This window comes from Fukomys damarensis, unplaced genomic scaffold, assembly GCF_012274545.1.
Source record: "Fukomys damarensis isolate Sample0158 unplaced genomic scaffold, DMR_v1.0_HiC HiC_scaffold_39, whole genome shotgun sequence".
Lineage (NCBI taxonomy): Eukaryota > Metazoa > Chordata > Mammalia > Rodentia > Bathyergidae > Fukomys > Fukomys damarensis.
This window is the reverse complement of record NW_022900951.1, coordinates 13,237,887-13,258,500: the sequence shown is the minus strand read 5'-3', so window position 1 is coordinate 13,258,500 and position 20,614 is coordinate 13,237,887. Positions and strand designations below refer to the sequence as shown.

Sequence of the window (20,614 nt, the reverse complement as noted above, 5' to 3'; positions counted from 1 at the left end):
CCCCAACTGGGTTATTGCACACAACCCACTTCCTGCCAGGGAGCCAGAGAGCATCAGCCACTATGTTCTAGCACTGATGACCAGAGGCTAAATTCCTTCCTCAGCATAACTGTGTGTTCAAGGCAGGCCGCTCACAATGAATGAAATGGCCCCATACATTTAGCTTCAAATCTAAAGACAAAAGAAATAGATCATGGTTTGGGTTTGGGGCTTTTTAGTTCTAGGCAGGGACAGGGCACATAGGGCATTAAAGCAGAAATGAAACGAATACTACCTGGATCTTGGTCTTGCTTTGAGACTGTTGGAATCCTTAGGAGCTGCTGAAACAAAGATTAATTGTTGTTTGGTTGGGTTTCATTTCTGCAGGTAAACAAGGTTATATGCAGCACCTGGGCTAGTACAGAACACATTAAGAGGTAAATGTGCAGTAAAGATGTCCACATGGAGAACTTGAGGGCTCCCATATTTTCACAATTTCCTAATTTTATTTTTAAAGCCAATGGCACAATTAAAGGGAAAGAAAAACCAGCACATTTTCCCTTGTCAAAATACTACTCCAAGAAGCCATTCTCAAATCTAAGTTGATTAATGAAGATGTCCCAGGATTTAAAGACAACCTTTTCAAGGTGTTATCTTTTTATATAATGATAGATCCACACTAGCAGGCTTCTTAGTCTGTCATGATAGTCTGATAATAGATTTTGAACCAGACTCCCCTGATGACTAGGAAGAACTCTATCCAACCATACATCTTCTTAAAATACACTACTGGAGCCACATGGCCACAAGAAAACAAAGCTCCTAAAAGTTAACAGGAGCTCTGCAACTTTTCTTTTAAAGAAATATTCCTGTGCCAAGTTTCTATAACCAAATCAGGCAAAATATTATGGAATGAAAGCATTAAAATATTTTGTCAACCATGTGACTGTTCATCAAATTTATTTCATAATCGAACTTACTACCAACACCCATGGAGCCCAGTTTCCAGCCATAAATTGGGGGCGGTAATTAGAAACATTTATAAAAACATCAATCTTCTTATTATTTCAATCCTCCATGAAAGACAACTTTAGAAACCAGTAGCTATGCTAAGGTTTTGCAAACCTTGTAAATTTTTCACCATTAAATGCCATAAAAATTCAAAGGAAGACTGCTAGTAATAAGGAACAAGGAGGATATAATTTGTTTATTTGTTTTCACAAATTCTGCCAGAAGAAAATATCTCACTGTATTATTCCATCCTCTTTTACACTACTCAAAGATAAAAGCCCTCCCTGGTATGAAGGAGCCTGCTGGATTGATGATGATCTTTAGAATCCCTGGATTAAATAAGAAGGGCAGAAAGAAGAGCTGGAAATCCTTATAAACACTAGCACGACACAAAGAAAACTACCAAGAGAGAGCCTTGGACATGGTCAGCTGCAGAGGAGAGACGTTTCTCCCAATCTAAACACTAGGATCGCTATAGTTTCAAACCAAAGCACTGCCACAGCCCCTAAAGCATGGAAAACCCAGGGAGTTTGATTCCCTTCTTGCCCACATCACACACCCACAACTAGATACAGCTTCTTTCCCACAAATTCCAACAGCAAAGAAAGGCAGCCTAAGTGGGGCCTCTTCCCCAGCCAAGGAAGCCACCCTGGATCTGGGGGGCCAGCATGTGGCCAGACTCACCGCAGAGCTGAGGGGAGGCCTTGGAACAGGCTGACCAACACTGGCTCTGTGTCCTTCTTCTCCAGGGACCCCACTGCTTTCCAGTAATATTTGAGTAGAAGAAGTCCTGACTGTGTTAAAATACTATTTCCCCAAAGCAGACCACGATTACCGTTAATTCCTTTGTGAACTGTCATTATCTCTGTCTTTTCACTGGTACAGGGATGGGTGGGACTCACCCTGCTAATGAGAGATAGACAGACAGATGGAGTGAGGGTGTGGATGAGTGGTGGAGAGACAGGACCAGGGACCAGGCCAGAAGTTCTGAGGCCCAGGTGCTCCACCTGGTCATGACACTAACTAGCTGTTATGTCCCTGGACTTCAGTTTACTTACCTACAGAATGAAAACCATGAAGATGCAGCCTCTTTCCCACGGGGACAGAAAAAAAGGCAACAGCACTAAGAAAGCTGAATGCATTACACATTATCTCATACAGTGCATAAATAAGGGCGCCTAATATTTCAAGCTTAGAAATATGGTTGCTAAGTTTACTTCCTTCCAGGACAGCAAAGGAGGTACAGATGGGAGCAAATAATGGGAAGAGAAAACTGCTCCACTATGGTAAGACCATGAGGTGATCATTGGCAATGGAGCAGCTCCCAGAACTACCAAGATCAGTCTGAGAACCACACCTTAAGAGTAAACCAGCCTAAAACATCTCAGCAAGGCCCGAAGACATCAAGACAAAGATCACTGCTGTGCAATGTGGTGTGCAATGCTCGATTAAATTAGACCGCAGTGGAATGTGGGCTAAGAAATCTCTCAGACTCCCCTAACATATACAACAACTAAAAGAGTAAGGGCATATGGAAAAATATTCAACAAGAAATGTCCCCCATTCCCTGATAACATAGTACCACTTATCTGTCAACCACCACATCACCTTCGTTGTCATTACTATTGTCATTATTATCCCCAGCAACTCTGGAGAGAGAGCAGGGAGATAGTACTTCTCTTTCCCTCTGCAAAAATACATCCAAAGCAGGTCTCAGTTTTCCCCAGGCTTCAGACTAGAAAAGGCTGGACAACAGTATTCTAGCTATTCTTCCATCTGCCTCTAAGCTCCTGAAAGCCCGACAGTGTGTGTGGACATCTGCAGAAATGGCAAGGGTACACTAGGTTGTGAATTCAAGCAGAAGCCGACGGATTGGATCACAGCCTCTCATTCAGCTGGAGAGAGGAAAGAATGACAGTGCCCTGGAAAACTCCAGCATGTCATCTTTCCAAGAAATGAGAATGGGAAGAGAGCACACGCCTAAAGATTAGCCCTCCAAATGGCCGCGGCTGATCTGCAGTAAACTGTCCCCAGGGTATGGACTGCCATCCAGAATTAGGATCGCCACCTTCAGATTCCTGTGTTTTTCACGGGGAATCCAAACTCATCCAAGGAAAGAGGGTCTTAAATATGTTTTGAGATAATCCAGAAAGGGGAAGCAGTGAGAGAACAAATCAGAAAACACACAGCATTTTCCCAAGTACAATGTGAGAGAAATTTAGATATGCTTCATGCACCGTGGCACACCTGCTGGGTTTTGTTTGGTGATGCCAAGTCCTAGTCAAGGAGTGCTAAAAATGAGATCTAAAGTCCATGGCCCAGAGAGCACTTGATCTCATGCTAAATTTCTAGGAAAAAAAAGGAAAAGTTAGAATTCCCAAAGGCCATTGGAAAAGCGTCAATTTAACACACCAAATTTAAGCCATTTTTACTAATATCATAAGATAAATTTTCAAATACAAAAAGTGGGAAGTACCCATGGTAGCACTAGAAATGACAGCTAGAAATAACTGGCCTCAGGCATTTGGCCTGAACAAATAGAGAATTTCCCCCTGTGATGAATGAATCCAAGTGAGTTTCAAGAGTCAACATTGGTCTTAGGAATTCCCACCACTTTTGGATCATGATTGATCTACAATCTTAATTTTCCATTCTGTGGTATCACTTTCTAGAGGTAGTGGTTTCCAAAGTAGGATGAATAGCAGAATCACCCAGGGAGTTTCCATATATTCACATTCATTCATTTATTCTCTCCTTCTCCCTCTCTCTCCCTCTCTCCCTCGCCCCTCCTTCCCTCCCACCCTCTTTTCCCATCCCTTTTCCACTTTCCCTCCCCACTTCCACCCCATTCCTTCCTTTTTCTCTATCCTTTTCCTTCTTTTAAATCTTGAATGAACTTAGTGTTTGGGAAATATTTTATCATAGCATAAATTTCAATGTTATACTGATTCTGCTGTTCCAACTTCAAATAAATAAACCCAGAATGACAGCTACCTAATCACAATAAACATGATATAATTATGCAATAGGCAAGAGAAATAATACTGAACAAGAAAGCACCAACTTCTTTCATGTCCTCTAACCAGAGTTCCAAATAGTAATGTCTTCTGGAGTCAGTTGATTTTTAACCAGGATCCTCTTGTTTCAACTGTAGCTCCATCAAGAGATCTTAGGACATAGACCCAGCCATTTTCTACAGTTCTACAAATTCATCTCTCTAAGAAAATGGACAGCACAGCTTTATTTTTCTCCTTGTAATCTACTCCATGTATAAGCACATACACTTGCCTTCCTGGCAATGCCATACGAGGAAACTACAGTGTTTGAGTTTTTGCTTTGGATATGGAAAATATCAACTCTGGGTTTCCAGCTGATCTACCTTATCCATTCCATACTCTACAGAGAAGCAACCATGGCTTCTTCAAATCATCTCAATCCAAGTTCTCTCAATTTTGTACTTATTCAAACTGAGTGATCCTTTTGGTGAAAGCTATATTTGAAACTTAAAATAAGTCACCTTCTTCTCATACATGAAAAGGGAGAAAAGATGGAGAGCCGAAAGGTTTCCATGTAACAAGATTCAACACGAACATTAAGAGAGAAACAGATATCCTGCCACAGAGGTAGCAATCTTCTTGCAAAACTGTCATTTTATAAATTAGAAATAATTACATAGGAAACATATTACAATGGTTTTCTCCTACCTGGATCCTCAGGCGCATCCTTTGGTAAGGCTTCATTGAGACTACTTTTCAAAGCTAGAGGTGTTTTGTTTCATTTTTCAGGAACAATAAAGAGAAAGGAAGAAAAAAAAGAAAAAATCTATATAATTTTATTTCTGACACGTGTTACATTGAAACAAATAATTCCTAGTCATCACAAAAATAGGTCTGGCAAACCTCTAGAAATTGCTATAGCATTTACTAGAAGAATACAGACCTCCTGGATTATGAAAATAGATTTTTTTCCTACAGAGTAAAGATGAACATATATTTTCAGCTTTCCAGAGAGCCTCTAGCAGTTAACAGGAGTATTACCGGGAAGTACAGGAATACCCTCTTCAATTCCTGACAGCAGATCAAGGATGAGTATGTCTGGGAATGGAAACCAGGCCTCAATATTATTATATCTTGCACAGGGTTTCCACTGTGCAGTCAAGGCAAAGATCCACCAGTCACGACAGTGACCAGAGTACATGGGCCTACAGATGATTTCTAGTTCCACCTGCCTCTAATGAGCAAGTATTTAAACAGAAAACAAGAAATCATTACTGCTAATGAAAAAGGTATTTTTCATGTTTAACCCCTATAACAAATATGCATCAATGTCAGGTCTCAACAATAAAAGCTGGAATACCTGAACTTCAGATAAGCTTCTTTCATTCATGTGCAATGACTCAATCTCAAAAAACAGACGGAATACTGGCTTCAGACTTAGAAAATCTTGGTTCTCATCCCAGTTCTTTTTCTTTTTTTTGCATAAGCAAATGATTCACATGGTCTGAACTTTAGTTTACTTGTCTCCAAGTTTTATGTGATAAAATATACCAGTTTTATGGGAGTTGAATAAGATAGTCTATGAGGAAGGGCCTGGTAGATTACAAAAGCATTGTACAAAGTATGGGGGTTGGAGGAGAAGGTCTTTCCTACACATCTATAGACTGCAGGCCAACTCATCCCGGTGCCTGGTGGCAGGTCTGACATGAAACACTGCTGTATGGCTTCTCAGCTGCCCAGTAAGTCAGGCAAATTGTGCTTGAGCTCCATGTCACATCACCATATTCACAAAGTCACTGAGAAACAGATAAAAGCAATGGGATGGGAGCTCTGTCCAAACGAGAACTTTCTCATGGATTAAACCTGTGCACAGGGTCAGGGATGTAGCTCAGCAACACAGTGCCTGCCCAATTCCAAGTATGAAAAAAAGAAAAAAGAAAAGGAAGACCAATAAATAGATAAAGCTGTGCACAAAGGTACATTTACATCGATCTTAGATCATACCTGCCAACACAAGAAATTAAGCCCTCAACTCTTTCCATTTCTAATCATTTCCTAACTCAGAACCAGATTCCAGTATAAGGTATCAAAATAGCCCTGGGTCAAACTATAATTGACCAATGAGAAAAAAGAAGCAATGAGTTGAGGGAATCTGGACACTTCTACTCTTGCTACCATTTTGTGAAGTATAGTTTTATGGTAACAATTTGAACTATTTAATCTATCCAAATGCATTTATATAATGATGACTGTCCTCATATGCTCTAGAAGCCATCCATTCCAAGAGAAGTAGACAAGGAAACAGAGGGAAAGTGTCCTTAAAAGAAGAAAATTCATTCATTGTGTACCTTGTTTGTCATCACCAGTCACATCCTGGGTAGGGGCAGGAAAATCAGCCATGTCTTTAACAGATGTCTTCTTGCAAAAGAAAAGTAAAGGAATTATACAGGTTGGAATAGATATTAAGTGATATATACATATGATGAAAATGTTTTAAAAGCTGTACTTCTAGGCAAAATTTCTATCTTCAGTAAGCCCTGACATTTAATACTATTTTATTATTTTAGTTTCTTAGGTATAAGCTAATTTGTACTAAAATTTTTACATACACCAAGGAAAGAAATAATGATGCAGAGCAAGACATATGTATAGATCCTACATTAAGTTTGAATCTGGCCTGAGATTTATCCAGAGAATTACACAGCATTTGTCCAATCAGCCTTTATATACTTTTTCACAAGCAGAGAGGTTCTGCTAAGTGGCCATTTCCTAGAACAGCGGTAACAAACCTATGGTATGTGTGCCGGGGCAGGCTGTTTGTCATCACCAAAAGCTCTAAAAGGTTCACGGTCATTGTGCTAGGGTCTGTCATGCAGAAGGCATTTGATTAAAATAGCTACCTTGCTGTGAAATAAGCGAATTCTATAAGCAGATCAGATTTTTCTCTTGACTCACATACGAGGGAAGTCCTCGTTTACACTGAGATAAATACCTAAATTGATCAAGTATGAATTTGTTTAAAACTACTTACTATGACTTTATTTCTTATAAACCCCTAACATGTACTCTCTCTAGTTAATACTAGTGTATAGTACACTTGAAAATTGCTGAAGGATCACAAAAAAAGGACAACTGCGATATGACGGCTATGTTAATCAGCCTGATTGTGGTAATCATTTCACATTGTGTATATATCAAAACATCAGAAATATTTTTGTTTGTCAATTATACTCAATAAGCTGGAAAAAACATGTACTCTAACATCTCTGAGAAGGATAAATTAAAGAGTAATATATTCATATTTGCCTTACTGATATATGCAAATTCTGGAAAGACATCTAAGAATGAAAGGTTGACCTATTAGATGAGGGAAAGATCTAACAGCAAGACTTGTCACCAAATGCCTTTTTTTGATTGTCTTTATATTTTAAAAATACTCCAAAATCAAACATAGAAAAAATGTTAAATTCAAGGAGAGTAAATATCTGGAACTGTTTGGTATTACAAAAGGTTAACAGGTTTACTAATTGGAATTCAAACAACCCCAGGGAAATATTCAATGCTTCTGTTTAACTGTTCCAAAAAACAAGGTTACAGTGCTACTTGCTGGTAAACTGATCTATGATTTAACAATTCTCAGTCAGGTAATTCTTGGCACCACAATGAATCCTCCAGATATAATTTCCTATTCCAAATCTATTACTGCCAGTAGAATAGACAATGTATCTTAGTAGTGCATTTCTTTCACTGTCTTCTCCCACCTGGATTATAAATTAGATTTCTTCAAAGAAGTAAATTATCTAGGAATAGTTTAGGCTGGTTGGTTTGTCTGTTTGTCTGGGACAGGATCTGGCTATGTAGTTCAGGCTGACCTTGAATTCACTATGTAGCCCAGGTTGGCCTCAAACTCACGGATCCTCCCGCCTCAGCCTCCTAAATGCTGGGATTATAGGCTGCACCACCACACCCACTGACAATTTAGATTTCTAAATCCAAACTAAAATTATTCAAAAAAATAAAAACCTAAACAAATGCAATGACATTCCAAATTAATGGATTTTCAGAACACTTTTTAAGATGGATATCCTCCAAATTGATCTACAGATTCACTGCAAATCTCAGGATTTTTGGCAGAATTTGACCAACTTCATAAGGAAATACACAGGGTTCAGAATAGCCAAAATATTCTTGGAAAAAAAGATAAAGACTCACACTTCTGATTTCAAAACTTACCACAAATTTAACAGTAATCAAGATAGTGTGGCACTGACATAATCATAAAAGTACAGATAAATGGAAGAGAATTAGGAATCCTGTAATAAACCTATACATTTACAGGTGATTCATTTTCAACCAGATTGCAAGACAATTCAATAGGGGAAAACTGCCTTTTCAATAAATGGTGCTGAGATTCCTAGGTATACACATACAAATGAATGAAATTGGCAGTGATATATGCGCACCTATGTTTACAGTGGCACAGTTTTTAATAGCTACAACTTGGAAACAGCCCACCTGCCCATCAGTTGGAAACTGGATAAAGAAGATGTGGTTTTTCTATAAAATGGAATACTACTCAGCCATAAAGAATGAGAAATTAGATTCATTCATAGGAACATGGATACATATTGAGGATATACTCCTAAGTGAAATAAATAAGTCACACTTGTGTAAATACTGAATACTTTCTCTGGTGTGAAAAACTGTAATAGTACATAAGATCCTAACGAGATAATTGACAATGTGAAATAGGAAGAAGAGGACTAAAGGTGTAGGAAAAGTGGAAAGGGTAGGGGAAAGGTAATAAGGGAAAAGAAAAAAATATGAGAAAATGAAAAAAATGGAAATAAAGTGTTTATAAATGGGGAGGTGAGGAGGGGGTAAAGGTAGGGCAGGGACAAGGGGAAAAAATGAGAACCAAGACTAGTCATGTAAATGTACAAGATCCCAATAATGAATGTAACTGTACTGTATACCTAAAATGTACCAATAAACTCAATTTAAAAGAAAAAGAATGAAACTGGACTTCTTCAGAGATATACAAGAATCATATCAAAATAGATCATAGAACTAAACATAATACCTAAAACTACACAACTCTTAGAAGAAAATGTTTTCTGAGACATTATACCAAAAGCACCAAAACACTTACAACTCAATAGTTGTAATAATCCAATTTAAAAACAAAGGATTTGAATAGACATTTCACCAGAGAAGAGACACAACAGTTAATAAGCACATGAAGAGATACTAGACCACATTAGTCATTAGGAAGTTCAAATCAAAACCACCATGATACCACTTTTTTCCACTAGGATTGCTAATCTAAAAGACACACACAATAAGTGTTACAAAGGATGTGGGGAAGTTGAAACTTCATACATTGCTGATGTGAGGCTGAAAATAGTACAGCCTCTTTGAAAAGAGGTTTGGCAATCCCTCAAAAAGTTCAACACAGAGTTACGATACAATTCACAATTCCACTCTTAGGTATGTTCCAAAAAGAACTGAAAACATATGTCCACACAAAAAGTTATACATGTGCATTCACAGAAGCACTGTTAATAATGGCTAAAAAAGGAAAACAATATAAACATCCATTCACTGATGAATAAACAAACAAAATGTGGCATAACCATACTACGAATACTATTCAAGCAATAAAAAGGAATAAAGCACTGATAAGTGCTATGACATGAGTGAACCCTAAAACCACTATGCTAAGCTGGGTACGGTGGTGCACACCTGTAATCCCAGTAGTCAGGGAGGCTAAGGCAGGAGGATCACAAGTTCAAGCCTGGCCTGGACAACTTACCAAGACTCTGCCTCAAAATAAAAAATAATAAAAGATGCACCTGCCTCCCAAGCACAAGGTCCTGAGTTCGATCCCTTGTACTAAAACAATAATAATAATAATAACAATAATAGGATTGGGATGTAGCTTAATGTGAAGACCCAATGTTCAGTGCCCAATACACACACACACACACACACACACACACACACACACACACACAGAAAGAGAGAGAGAAACTAAGAGAAGCCAGTCACAAAACACCACATACTATATGATTTAACTTATATGAAATGTTCTGCCTAAGTAAATTCAGAAACAAATAAATTAGAGGCTGTTAGAATCTGATGGAGAGGGGGGAATGGCAAAGATTGCTAATGAGTATAGGATACTTCTTTGGGGAGATGAAAATGTTCCAAGATAGGACTGCAGTGATAGTTAAACAAGTCTACTAATACACGAAAGACCACTGGAATTGTATTTTTAAGTGGGTGTGGTATGTCATTTATTTCTCAATAAAGCAATTTTTAAAAGAAAGAAATCCAGTAATGTAAATAACATTGCGAAAAAGGAATAAGCTACTTGTAATCTATAATTCTGGAAGAAAATAAGTACAGGATTACAGCTCTGCTGTCTGTCTTTAGAAAAAGATGCACAGCTACGCAAGCTTCTCAGGAGCTAGACCTCAATTAGCTATAGGTTTGCTGACAACACAAACACCTACACTGTACTGAAGTCATAACTCACAGAGCTGGTACCAAAATCTATATTCCAGGCAGTCATGAGAGATTTTAAAAACTCAGAGAAAGAATAATGAAATATTTAATCATTAGCTATCAAGATATGACCTATACTTCCTGAGTGGCCAAACTATCAACTAATTTTATCATTTCATCCTTGATTTGGTTTACTACATTCAGTATCTAAAAACATCTCATCCTCAAAAATAACAATGTGGTTCGAAGGAGGGATTTTTATTGTTCTTTTGCTATCTTGTTTGGACAAAGAAAAAGAAGACTAAGTAGTTTTCAACCCTTTCTTCCCAAAGGAGCTAGGTAAAGTCTACAAAAGTATATGAAACTAGCTACACATAACACCCATAAAGGTGTACATATTGTCATGCGAGGGGGGGGTCTGTCTGTATCTGTGTGTGTGTGTGTGTGTGTGTGTGTGTGTAAAACAAACCTGTGGCTACCTGTGTATTTGCTCCTCTTTCCTTTTACACAGATGATAAATAACTACATGAATCAGCAACATAATTTCTACCAAGAAGAAAAACAATATTGCGTCATCTGTCTCTTTTGGAAGGGCAAAGACCATCTTATACCACAGTAAGTTAAAACGATCTGTTCACAAGAATTTATATGACATTTTTAAGAAAATCACCTAATGACCTCATAATGTTCCCCCAAGCACAAGGCCATGGCACACACATTAAAACCTCTCCCACGAGGCAACCGGTCAGAGAGCTATGGAGTTATCCACCCTAGTTTGATAGACAAACCTCTCCAGAGCCCAGAGTAAACTGAGAGCCATGGAAAACAGCGTTACTGCACCTACTTCTTCATCAAATACATTCTGCAGAAAAAGAAATTGAAAAAAATTCTTCAAATATATATACACTGTACATCAGTCCTCCTGAAATCACTTTTCTTTATATCTTTTCTTGGTGAGTAGAAATATGCTGAGAAAAGTGTCATGAAGGCTACAATTCAAAGAAAGAACAGTAGAACAGCAAAAAGAGGTGTTGATCAGAGGGAGCCCCGGAGAGGCAGGCTTAGCTGTCTGGTGGGGTGCACAGCGCAATATCACTAACACACACTATAGGCTCAAGAGCCCCGTGTGAGAGGGTAAATAAGCACACAGCGTCCTGAGAAATGAAGAAGTCCCTACATCCTGCCTTTGACTGTTGCCATCCTGTATAGTTCCAAATTGTTTCAGAGGGTTTCAATGGGAACCAGTGAATAAACTCCATTTATTTAAACATTTTCTTACCCTGATTTGATCATTACAATACATACACAAACTGATTACATTATATCCCATAAATATATACAAATAGTATTTGACAATCACATTTTTTAAATTTTTAAAAATACTCCCAGAGTTGGGAGCAGGGAGTACTAAGGATGGAACCAAGGGCCTTTCACCTGTTAGGCAAGCACTCTACCAGTGAACTACACCCCCCAGTCCTGCTTCTAGATTTTTTTAGGAAGGAAACAGCAGGTATCATAATGATGATGATGACAGAGGTAAAGATAACCACTCTGATTTATTGATTCACAGCTAAGGATCACTCCACACATGGCTATGACCTTCTTCTACCAATGGCCCAACACTGCAGGAATTTGGGGATCATCCAAATCAATCCTCTTCTGGTCAAAAAGTTAAAAACACTGAGGGAGCTTTGAATGTGACTTGAGCCCCATGTATAGACATGTAGTTCTCAAACCTCTTTGAGAACTGTTGTGGTCCACTTTACCTTGCTAATGCCCAGCTACTAAAACTTCAACTTATATTATTCACCAGGGAATTAAAGCTTGGTTAAAGTGAATAAGTTGGTTAGCATTTTCTGGCTTCGTTTGGCTATACCTAAATTTCACTTCAAAGGCCAAGAGATGTTGCTTACTTCACCAAATCCAGTTTTAGGGGGAAAAGAAAAAAATAATTATAGACACATCCAGTCTATAGATTTGAAAAGCCAATCTTCAAACTAATCATCAAGTATGAAGAGAAAATGGTACAAAGGTTCATTTTCTCAAGTTTGAAAAGAACATAGGCTAGTAACTTAATTCTCTACACATCCTTATTTATTAACATAGAGATCTATTACCTCCATCCGATTCAGGTCACGGGCTTGTTGGTTTGTCGGCATTGACTCAGAGTACGAATCAAATAATGCACACTCCCACTTGGGCTTAGGAAAAGCTAAGAAGAAAGAAAAAGAATACATAATATGCTACAGCCACAGTGGTTTTTTTTTCCTATCAGCTTTTCTGTGCTTGGTAAATATAACAAATTTTGTCCTATTATAGTACTTATACCACTAATCACGCTGACATAGTATTTTAAATTCTTTATTAACACAATCCCATATTTGTGTGATCCTTGTTTTACATATGATGAAACTGAAGAACAGGGAAGTTAAGCAACTTACTCAAGGTTATATAGCTAGTAATGAAGAACAGAGACTTGAATTCCTAACAGCGCTAAGAGCACTCTCTCTCTCTTTCTCTGTCTGTCTCTTTCTCTCTCTCTTTTTCTGTAGGTGTGCACACGCACTCATGTGTGTGTGTGTGTGTGTGTGTGTGTGTGTGTGTGTGTGTGTGTGACAGAGAGAGAGAGAGACTGGGAATTGAACCCAAGGGCTCCCACTTGCTAAGCAAGCACTCTACTACTGAGATACATCCTCAGCCCTTTTTATGTTTTATTTTGAGATAGAGTATCACTAAATTGCCTGGGCTGGCTTCAAACATGGAATCCTCCTGCCTCAGCGTCCAGAGTAGCTGGGATTATAGAACACACCACACCCAGCTCCTCATGCTAGTCATTTTCTACACTAACCATCACTCTCAGTATGTAAAGTTTTCACTATGCTACTAGCAGAGTTTTTAAATGTAGTAACCATGGTAACAGTTTGAACTATGAATATTAACTAAGAAAATACTTGATTGTAGCTGTTGTTGGAAATAAACAGGACTTATAATGATGTATGTCCAAGATAACATTATAAAATGCTTACTCCTTTGGTTAGTAGGACTAATAAAAATAAAAGCATAAATTCTTACCAAATTTAAGGGAAATAAGACACACATTATGGGTTTCTCCCAACATACAACAGTGACAATGGCTGTTAGTTGGGTAGCTAGATGAATTAACATGAGGAAAACTACCATGCAACTTGGTAAGCTAATTACCTAAGAACCAGCTATTTCTTAGAAGCAGATTCGGCTTTACCATTTTGTCACAAAGTAATTAAAACAGAAATATCTCAACTAGAAAATTTGTCAATATTTTGAAGAGGAAAAGCATTCTGTAGCAGATAATAAACAGAAAATTGACAAATTAAATTTGTCAAGAAAGCTATTAAGAAGCCAAACTTTGAATTGGTATATATCTGTGATACTTAATAATTACATTCATTGTGAGAAACTGGTGCATATATATATCTGTATCTTGATCATTACCATACCCCTCCAATCCCCTCTCTCCACTTCCCCTCAGCCTTTCCCCCATCGCCAATAAGTCTATCTCCTTGTTTTCTACCATCTCTCCTTTATTTTACTATTTAATTAATTTATATTAGGTTTCTCAAATAAGAGAAACCAAGTGATAATCTTCTGTGTCTGACTTGTTTCACTCATCATTTTAATTCAATGCTTCAAAAGAAATTTTTAATCATATGTGGAAAATGGGTTGACATTGTCTTTAAACCTTACCCACTGGTACTAGGGACTGAAATGCCAACATTGCTCTGCAGTAAAGTACTAGTCAGGGCATCAGCTACCACTGGAAGCCAAACACATTTTAGCTCATGTCCTTACTAGAGTCTAAACTTCACTGATATCAAATGGGGCAAATCACGGGCCCTGCTGATTTTTCTCACCATATCTGGTGGTCTGTTTCCTTGGTAAAAACTCAACACGTTTCAAAGCACCATTCTTCAATCCAACCCCAAGAGCAGTTTTGCCCAATATCAGAATATCAGAGTTCTCTTTCTAGTACACCAATTCAGTGCTCTGGCTAGAAGTATAAGACCAATGTCTTATCATAGGAAGGCTTTATGTAGAAAGTGAATGTCTTTCAAAACTAGGAATAACAATTAACTGCTAAATCTCTCTTCAATATATCTACATCTCTCCATCTCCACTGTCACCACCCAAGGGTGAGTCCCCACTGCTCCTGACAGGGACTGCTATCTAAATTCTCATAGTTTCCATTCTTGTTCTTCAACATTTGCTTTCTGAAGAGCAACCATCCTGGTCATTTCAGACAGAAAATCTGACTTATCACTCTCCTGCCAAACACCGTGTTATGGCTTGTGTCTAGATCCCCAAAGCCTCATTCATTCAGTGCATAGGTGGAGCTTTTCAGGGGTGGCAGGATCTAGAGTGTGTGATGCTGGGATTGGTTCCACACAGTTCTGGGTAGGATTAAGGATGTCCCGCCCTGGGTATGAGTGCTACCCACCTGAGGCAAGATAGTCTGGATACAATATAAAAGGGACAGAAAGAATCTGTCCCTTGTCACTCTCACTTGCTGTGTTGCTGCTTTCTGCCTGCCATGAACTTTTTTTCTTCCACAATGCCCCTCTGCCATGCCACCCAGCCTTGGAGACAGCCAACTATGAACTGAAACCTCTACAAACTGTGAACCACAATAAACCTTTCCTCCTTTTACTTTGGGTTTTGCGTAGTTTGTCTCAGCAACAAGAAAAGTAACTAAGACACGCAGGTCAATGTTATTGCTCACCACTTGCTTCCTATCTTACTTTTCAGCCTTTTTTTGGCCTCTCATCCTCACTTTGTGCACTCCAGCCAGTGTGGCCTGAATTTCTATTTCTCCTGTGTTCCAAGCCCCTTCCAGTGCCTCTCCAGCATACCTGCTGCTCATGCATCATAGAGACCTCTCTTCCCTTTCTTAGCACCACAGCCCTTAGCTCATCCTCCACATGAGCTCGTCCATTACATCTCAGCACCGACAGTCAAGTCTTCCCTGAGGTCGTACATGTCCTTACTGCACTTGCACCCACTCGTGGCATTTATCCCTGGCTCCAATGACGTGTGTGAACTTAATAAACATCTATCGTCCAACTGCCCACAAGTGCCATGCAGTAAGAACCCTTTTGCACAAGTATTCTCACCACAGAGAACAGCAGTACCTCTCACATTGTAAGTATTCACCAGTTTTTCAACCAACTATGCAGCAAAAAAAAAAAAAAATTCTACCAGAATGCACTCAGTTACCTAGACATGAAAACATCAATGGGCTCATAGGTAACCCACCAGCAATCCAATTTGTTCTTCGAACTCTGCCTTTTAACTTTCACTGCTAGGGGAAAAGGGTTATTTCTATAATTACAAGTAAAATGGCATCAGATACAATTACTGTATTTAATAAAAGCTTTCATAATTTTGAATATGTGATCATTTCAACCAGATTTATATTCTTCAATAATCTTGTTGAAAACTGGATCATTTTTAAAAGGCTGAATATGGATCAATGAGAAAAATGTTAGAATATGATAAGAGGTAAGCTTTTTTAAAAAAGCTACATGGGATTCCATACAAACAACAGAAAAAAATGGACAGGACCATTCATGCTTTTCAAAGAGTTTAAAAGCACAGAGAACTAGATAGTTCTGGCCTTTTCTTAAGCTTCATACAAAGAAAAACATGGATTAGCATTTAAAAACTAACTGCTAAATCTTCAGGGTTTGCCTAAAATATACTGTCACTAAGTTTGATGGGGTTTATGCAGTCTCTCACGTTTTCTGTTAGAACTATATAATTACTATTTAATATAAAGCCCACAATCTCTGAAAATGATGTTCATTTTTTGTATAATTTAAGAGTATGTGATGAATTCTTCAGTTGTTCCTGTATAAATGCATGCTGATGGTCTCCATAAAAACCAGTAAGAGACAAGGAGCTCTATTCCAAGTGACACAGGATGTCTCTTGATTGGCACTCTTTTTTATAGCCTCCCCTCTACTGAATAAGCAATTCAAAAGGAGCCATTTTCAGCAGTAAAGAAATCAAGAGGTTATTTCTCTTTGTTAACAACTTTTAATTTAGGGCTTTCAGGTTTACAAAAATTGTATCAGTGATTTTTGAAAAAGTCCATGAACCACCTGCACACCTTCAAAGTGACTTCTCAAACAAGGAGTCATGGTATGTGATATAGGCTGCAAAACAATAAAACAGAATTAATCAACAGCAAAATGGAAAACTAATTATGGTCATGGGAGATGATGTTATTTAGGACTCTCCCCAGGGCCAGAGAGGAAACTGTGAAGGCAGTGAATATAAGTAAATAACCTTGGAACAGACTTTGGTCCTTTGGCCAGCTGTTATCTCCATTACAGACAGACAAAAGCCCCAGTCCCAGAAGAAAGGGTTCCTCTGTGACCTTGGTAATAGGAGCCATGTGGTTGCAAGGACAGCTCTAGGAATGTCAGGCTTCTTTGTTGCAATCCAAGAGAAAAAGAAGGGAGGAAGGGAGGAAGGGAGAGGGATAAGGAAAGGGAGAGGAAAGGAAGAGGGTGAGAGGGAATGGAGGGGAGAAAGGGAAAGGGGAGTGGAGGGGAGGAGAAAGAAAAAAGACAGGAGATAGACAGACACCAAAGAGGAAAGACCAGTTTACCATGCTGCTCAACTGCAAGCTAATTCCCAAGGACCCATGCGAGAGCTCCCGCAGCCTTGAAAGAACGGCAGCAAGCGAGAGTTACAACCTACTATGGGCAAAAGGAAGCTGTTATTAGCAAAGTCCTAGCCCTGAGATCAACAGTTAATTTTTCTCTCTGAGCTCGCCCTTCCATATTCATTTTTCAGGGTCATTTGAGGAAAATTTGAAAATGGGCCATTCTGCCTTCAACATGTTCATCTGTCATGGTCCCTAGCCACATGCTAGTCTACTGGTCTGGTTTTAGTTTCTTTAGACACCACTCCCTCTTGCTAATAATCACCTATTACCTATGACTAAGCTCTCTCTCTCTCTCTCTTTTTCTTTTTTTTTGGTATTGGGGATCGAACTCAGGACCTTGTGCTTACAAGGCAGGTGGACTGAGCTAAATCCCCAGCCCTAAACTCTCATTTTTAAAGAGAGCTTTAAAATTTTTTCCAGTTGGAAAGGCAAAAGCACCAGCTGTTTCTGGACTTTCTCAATGGAAACCACTTCTCTGAATAATAGAAATCAGACCAGTGTCCATTGACTCTGAAGAGGGCAAAAGTATTCTTGATTTAGGAATTCATACCAGTGTTGGCCTTACTATGAACTTTCCCTATCCAAACAGTTCAAAACATTTGTTTGGGGAGTACTATTTTATTAAGGAGAAATACAAAAAAAGTTATATTCCAGCCTTCTGGTGTGCTGGCAATATATATCCATAATATATATATATAATCTTACAGTTACATAGGTATACACATATATAAAAACTCACTAAGTGTACATTTAAAATTACAACACTTTGCACATTTCCCTGTATGTAACTTTTAACTTTCCAATTAAGTGTAAGAGTTGTATTCTACTCCCTGAGCCGAGGCCACTTGGACATACTGGGGCAGTGGTGGCGAACTATGGTACACGTGCAGGAGCAGGCTGATGGTACCACTGAAAGCTCTAGAAGGTTCACCATCACTGCTCTAGGACATGACTCAGCTGGCACTTGGCTCTCCAAGATCTTCCTTTCATATTATATCAGCTGAGACGTTCAGTATTTGTTTATTCCACAGTTGTCACAAAAGGGTAAATGACTTTGGTTCCAATCCACCCAGAGAGTATCAGCAAGAGAGGAAGAGATGATTCACACCTAGCCATATGAGCCCTATTATTCACATTATAAGCTGTAAAGATCTGATATAAGTTAATGAAAAATAACTGCACAAACCACAGACTCTCCAATGCCCAGACACCATTTTGAGACATAAAAGCTTAGACCTCCATGGCAAGTGTCGAAAATTAAGGATGTACAATGAAGCCTTACCTGCTTGCAGATATTCTGGCTGCAGAGTTGGAGGCAGGCCCTCAGGCAGTGGGTAGCCGTTCTTCCGGGCCACAATGAGATGAAATGCAGCACAGAACTCAGGTAGGGTCAGAGCTCCGTCACAGTCAGCATCACTAAGTTCCCTAGACATAACAGATGTCATTAGTACCTGCAATAAGGTTCAGCCGCAAACCTGCAAACAGCATTCCCCAGCTCTGTCTTACAACACTGAGAACACAACAAAAGAAACATTAATACACAGAGAAAAGTAATGCCTGCGTGTACCCACTTAGCTGACAGTCATTCAATAAATGCAGGCTGCATGGTGGGGCGAGCTCAACCTAGCTCGTGGAACAGGCAGAGGAAGATTGCAAGTTATGCAAGTTACCCAGAACACAGGAATAAATGGGTGCTTCATTTCTCAGCACTGGGGGGAAACCTTGAACTTTCCACGTCATGTAAATTTTGTAGCAAACTGTTCGTTCTTTGCTTGAAAAACTCCCTCTTGGAAAAATACAAATAAGCCCAGTAAACAGTCACTGACTTATATTTTAAGATAAAACTAGCAACTAGGGAAGGCTGGAACCAGATAAGACAAAAAGCAAGAAAGGGAGTCTTGAAAAGGCTTATCTTCCCTTCAGTCAGTTTCCCTCTGAAAGGCACAGACCTGTTTACTCAGCACAAAAGAAACCTATTCACCAAAGGAACTAAGACCCGGTAGGCTCCATCTCTCCGTGTACAGAGAGCAACATACTTGTACTAGGACAGGTACAGAGACAGGACTTGCACAAGATTGTACTAGAAAGGTGTTACTATTGGAAAGAAAATAAGCTCCACAACTTCCTTTTAGATTCTGCTGTTCTGCCTCCCCTTCCCTTCCTCCTTCGCCTCCCTCCCCTCCCCCACCTTCTCCCCTTCTTCCTCCTCCAATTCAGAATGCACCAGGCCTGAGACAACTGCTTCTCAGGGTAAGACCCCAGGGAACTGCTGCAAATGCTTGACGGACAGACTATCATTTGGCCTTCATGAGCGTGTCTTGACAAAAATAGATGGGAAGCCTCATGCCAGTAATATTAAGGCTTGGAATTCCGCCAAAACAAGCTGTATTGTCCTCAAAATGACAGTCTCTCTCTTTTTCTAGCTTTAAAATCCAATATAAGAATTATTGTAAAAAAATTATGCCAGAGTATATTGTTTGAAGAACCTAAATCCAGTCCAGATACACTGGCATGTGTGAGTACTATTGTAATAATTTTTCAATAAAACGCACAAAACATGACATGCTATTGTAAATCCCATCATATTTTTATGAAACCTCATGAAAAAAGCTTTAGATAAATATTCCAAAATTTTAATTATGTATTTATAGCAGCACAAACTCCTGCCCAGTCTTAGGGAAAAACTAGCCTGCACACAGCCAAGAGTTTATGACGCTGAGCATTTTCACAGATGCAAATAGAGCCATCTGGAACGTGTCAGCATAGCCCTTCTGGAGCTAGAGCTACCACTGCAGGCTCTTCAGCAAGGTGTAGCAACAGTGCTACAGCTGCAAGGCTGAACTAGGGCCCAGCTGAGAAACCCTGGCCAAATTTAGGAAGCTAAGAGGCAGCCAGGAGAGTCAAATTTCACTAAATTCCAAAATTTTCCTGGACCTTTTATTCACCTAACCTTATAAAATATTATAAAGAATAGCTTTGTAAGGTCCTCTAGTTACTTGCCTCAGTCCAATTAGAAAAATCCGAAACTAAAATATCAAAGACAGAAAGTCTCAATGCCCACCACTGCCTAGACTGAAAAGGGACTGGGATGGGGATAATAATTGGGAAATTGCTTTGTAAGTCAACATTTATGGTGCATAGTATGTGCTATTTACTGTTCGCTGCACTTTTCGTGTAATTTATTTAACCTTGACAGCAACAGAAATCTATGTTGTATACTCTCTTAGTCTGTTAAAAAAAATTCAACAAATAAGCCTCTTACAAATGCTAAAGGATAAATATTGTGGTAATGTTAGTACTGGCAATAACTGTACTCACCATATATAAGAGAGTTCTGGAATGGAAAGCTTTGACTTGGTGAAGAAGTTCTTGGCCACAGAACCTGTCAAAAAACCATTGTTTAAATAAA

General features: G+C 38.9%; 1 protein-coding gene across 7 annotated transcripts in view; it reads right to left on the bottom strand.

Moving 5' to 3' along the window:
• Reps2 (RALBP1 associated Eps domain containing 2) overlaps positions 1-20,614 on the bottom strand; it is a 222,388-nt gene that overhangs the window by 86,592 nt on the left and 115,182 nt on the right. For 2 of the 7 annotated variants that reach the window (XM_033760202.1, XM_033760203.1), the window contains exons 7-12: positions 20,524-20,587; positions 18,488-18,630; positions 12,614-12,708; positions 6,335-6,404; positions 4,695-4,748; positions 275-320 (exon numbers count right to left, since the gene is read on the bottom strand). In XM_033760202.1, coding sequence (XP_033616093.1) covers positions 275-320; positions 4,695-4,748; positions 6,335-6,404; positions 12,614-12,708; positions 18,488-18,630; positions 20,524-20,587 — 472 coding nt within the window. The remainder of the gene's footprint in view (positions 1-274; positions 321-4,694; positions 4,749-6,334; positions 6,405-12,613; positions 12,709-18,487; positions 18,631-20,523; positions 20,588-20,614) is intronic. The other 5 variants (XM_033760204.1, XM_033760200.1, XM_033760198.1 and 2 more) reach the window with 4 other exon arrangements.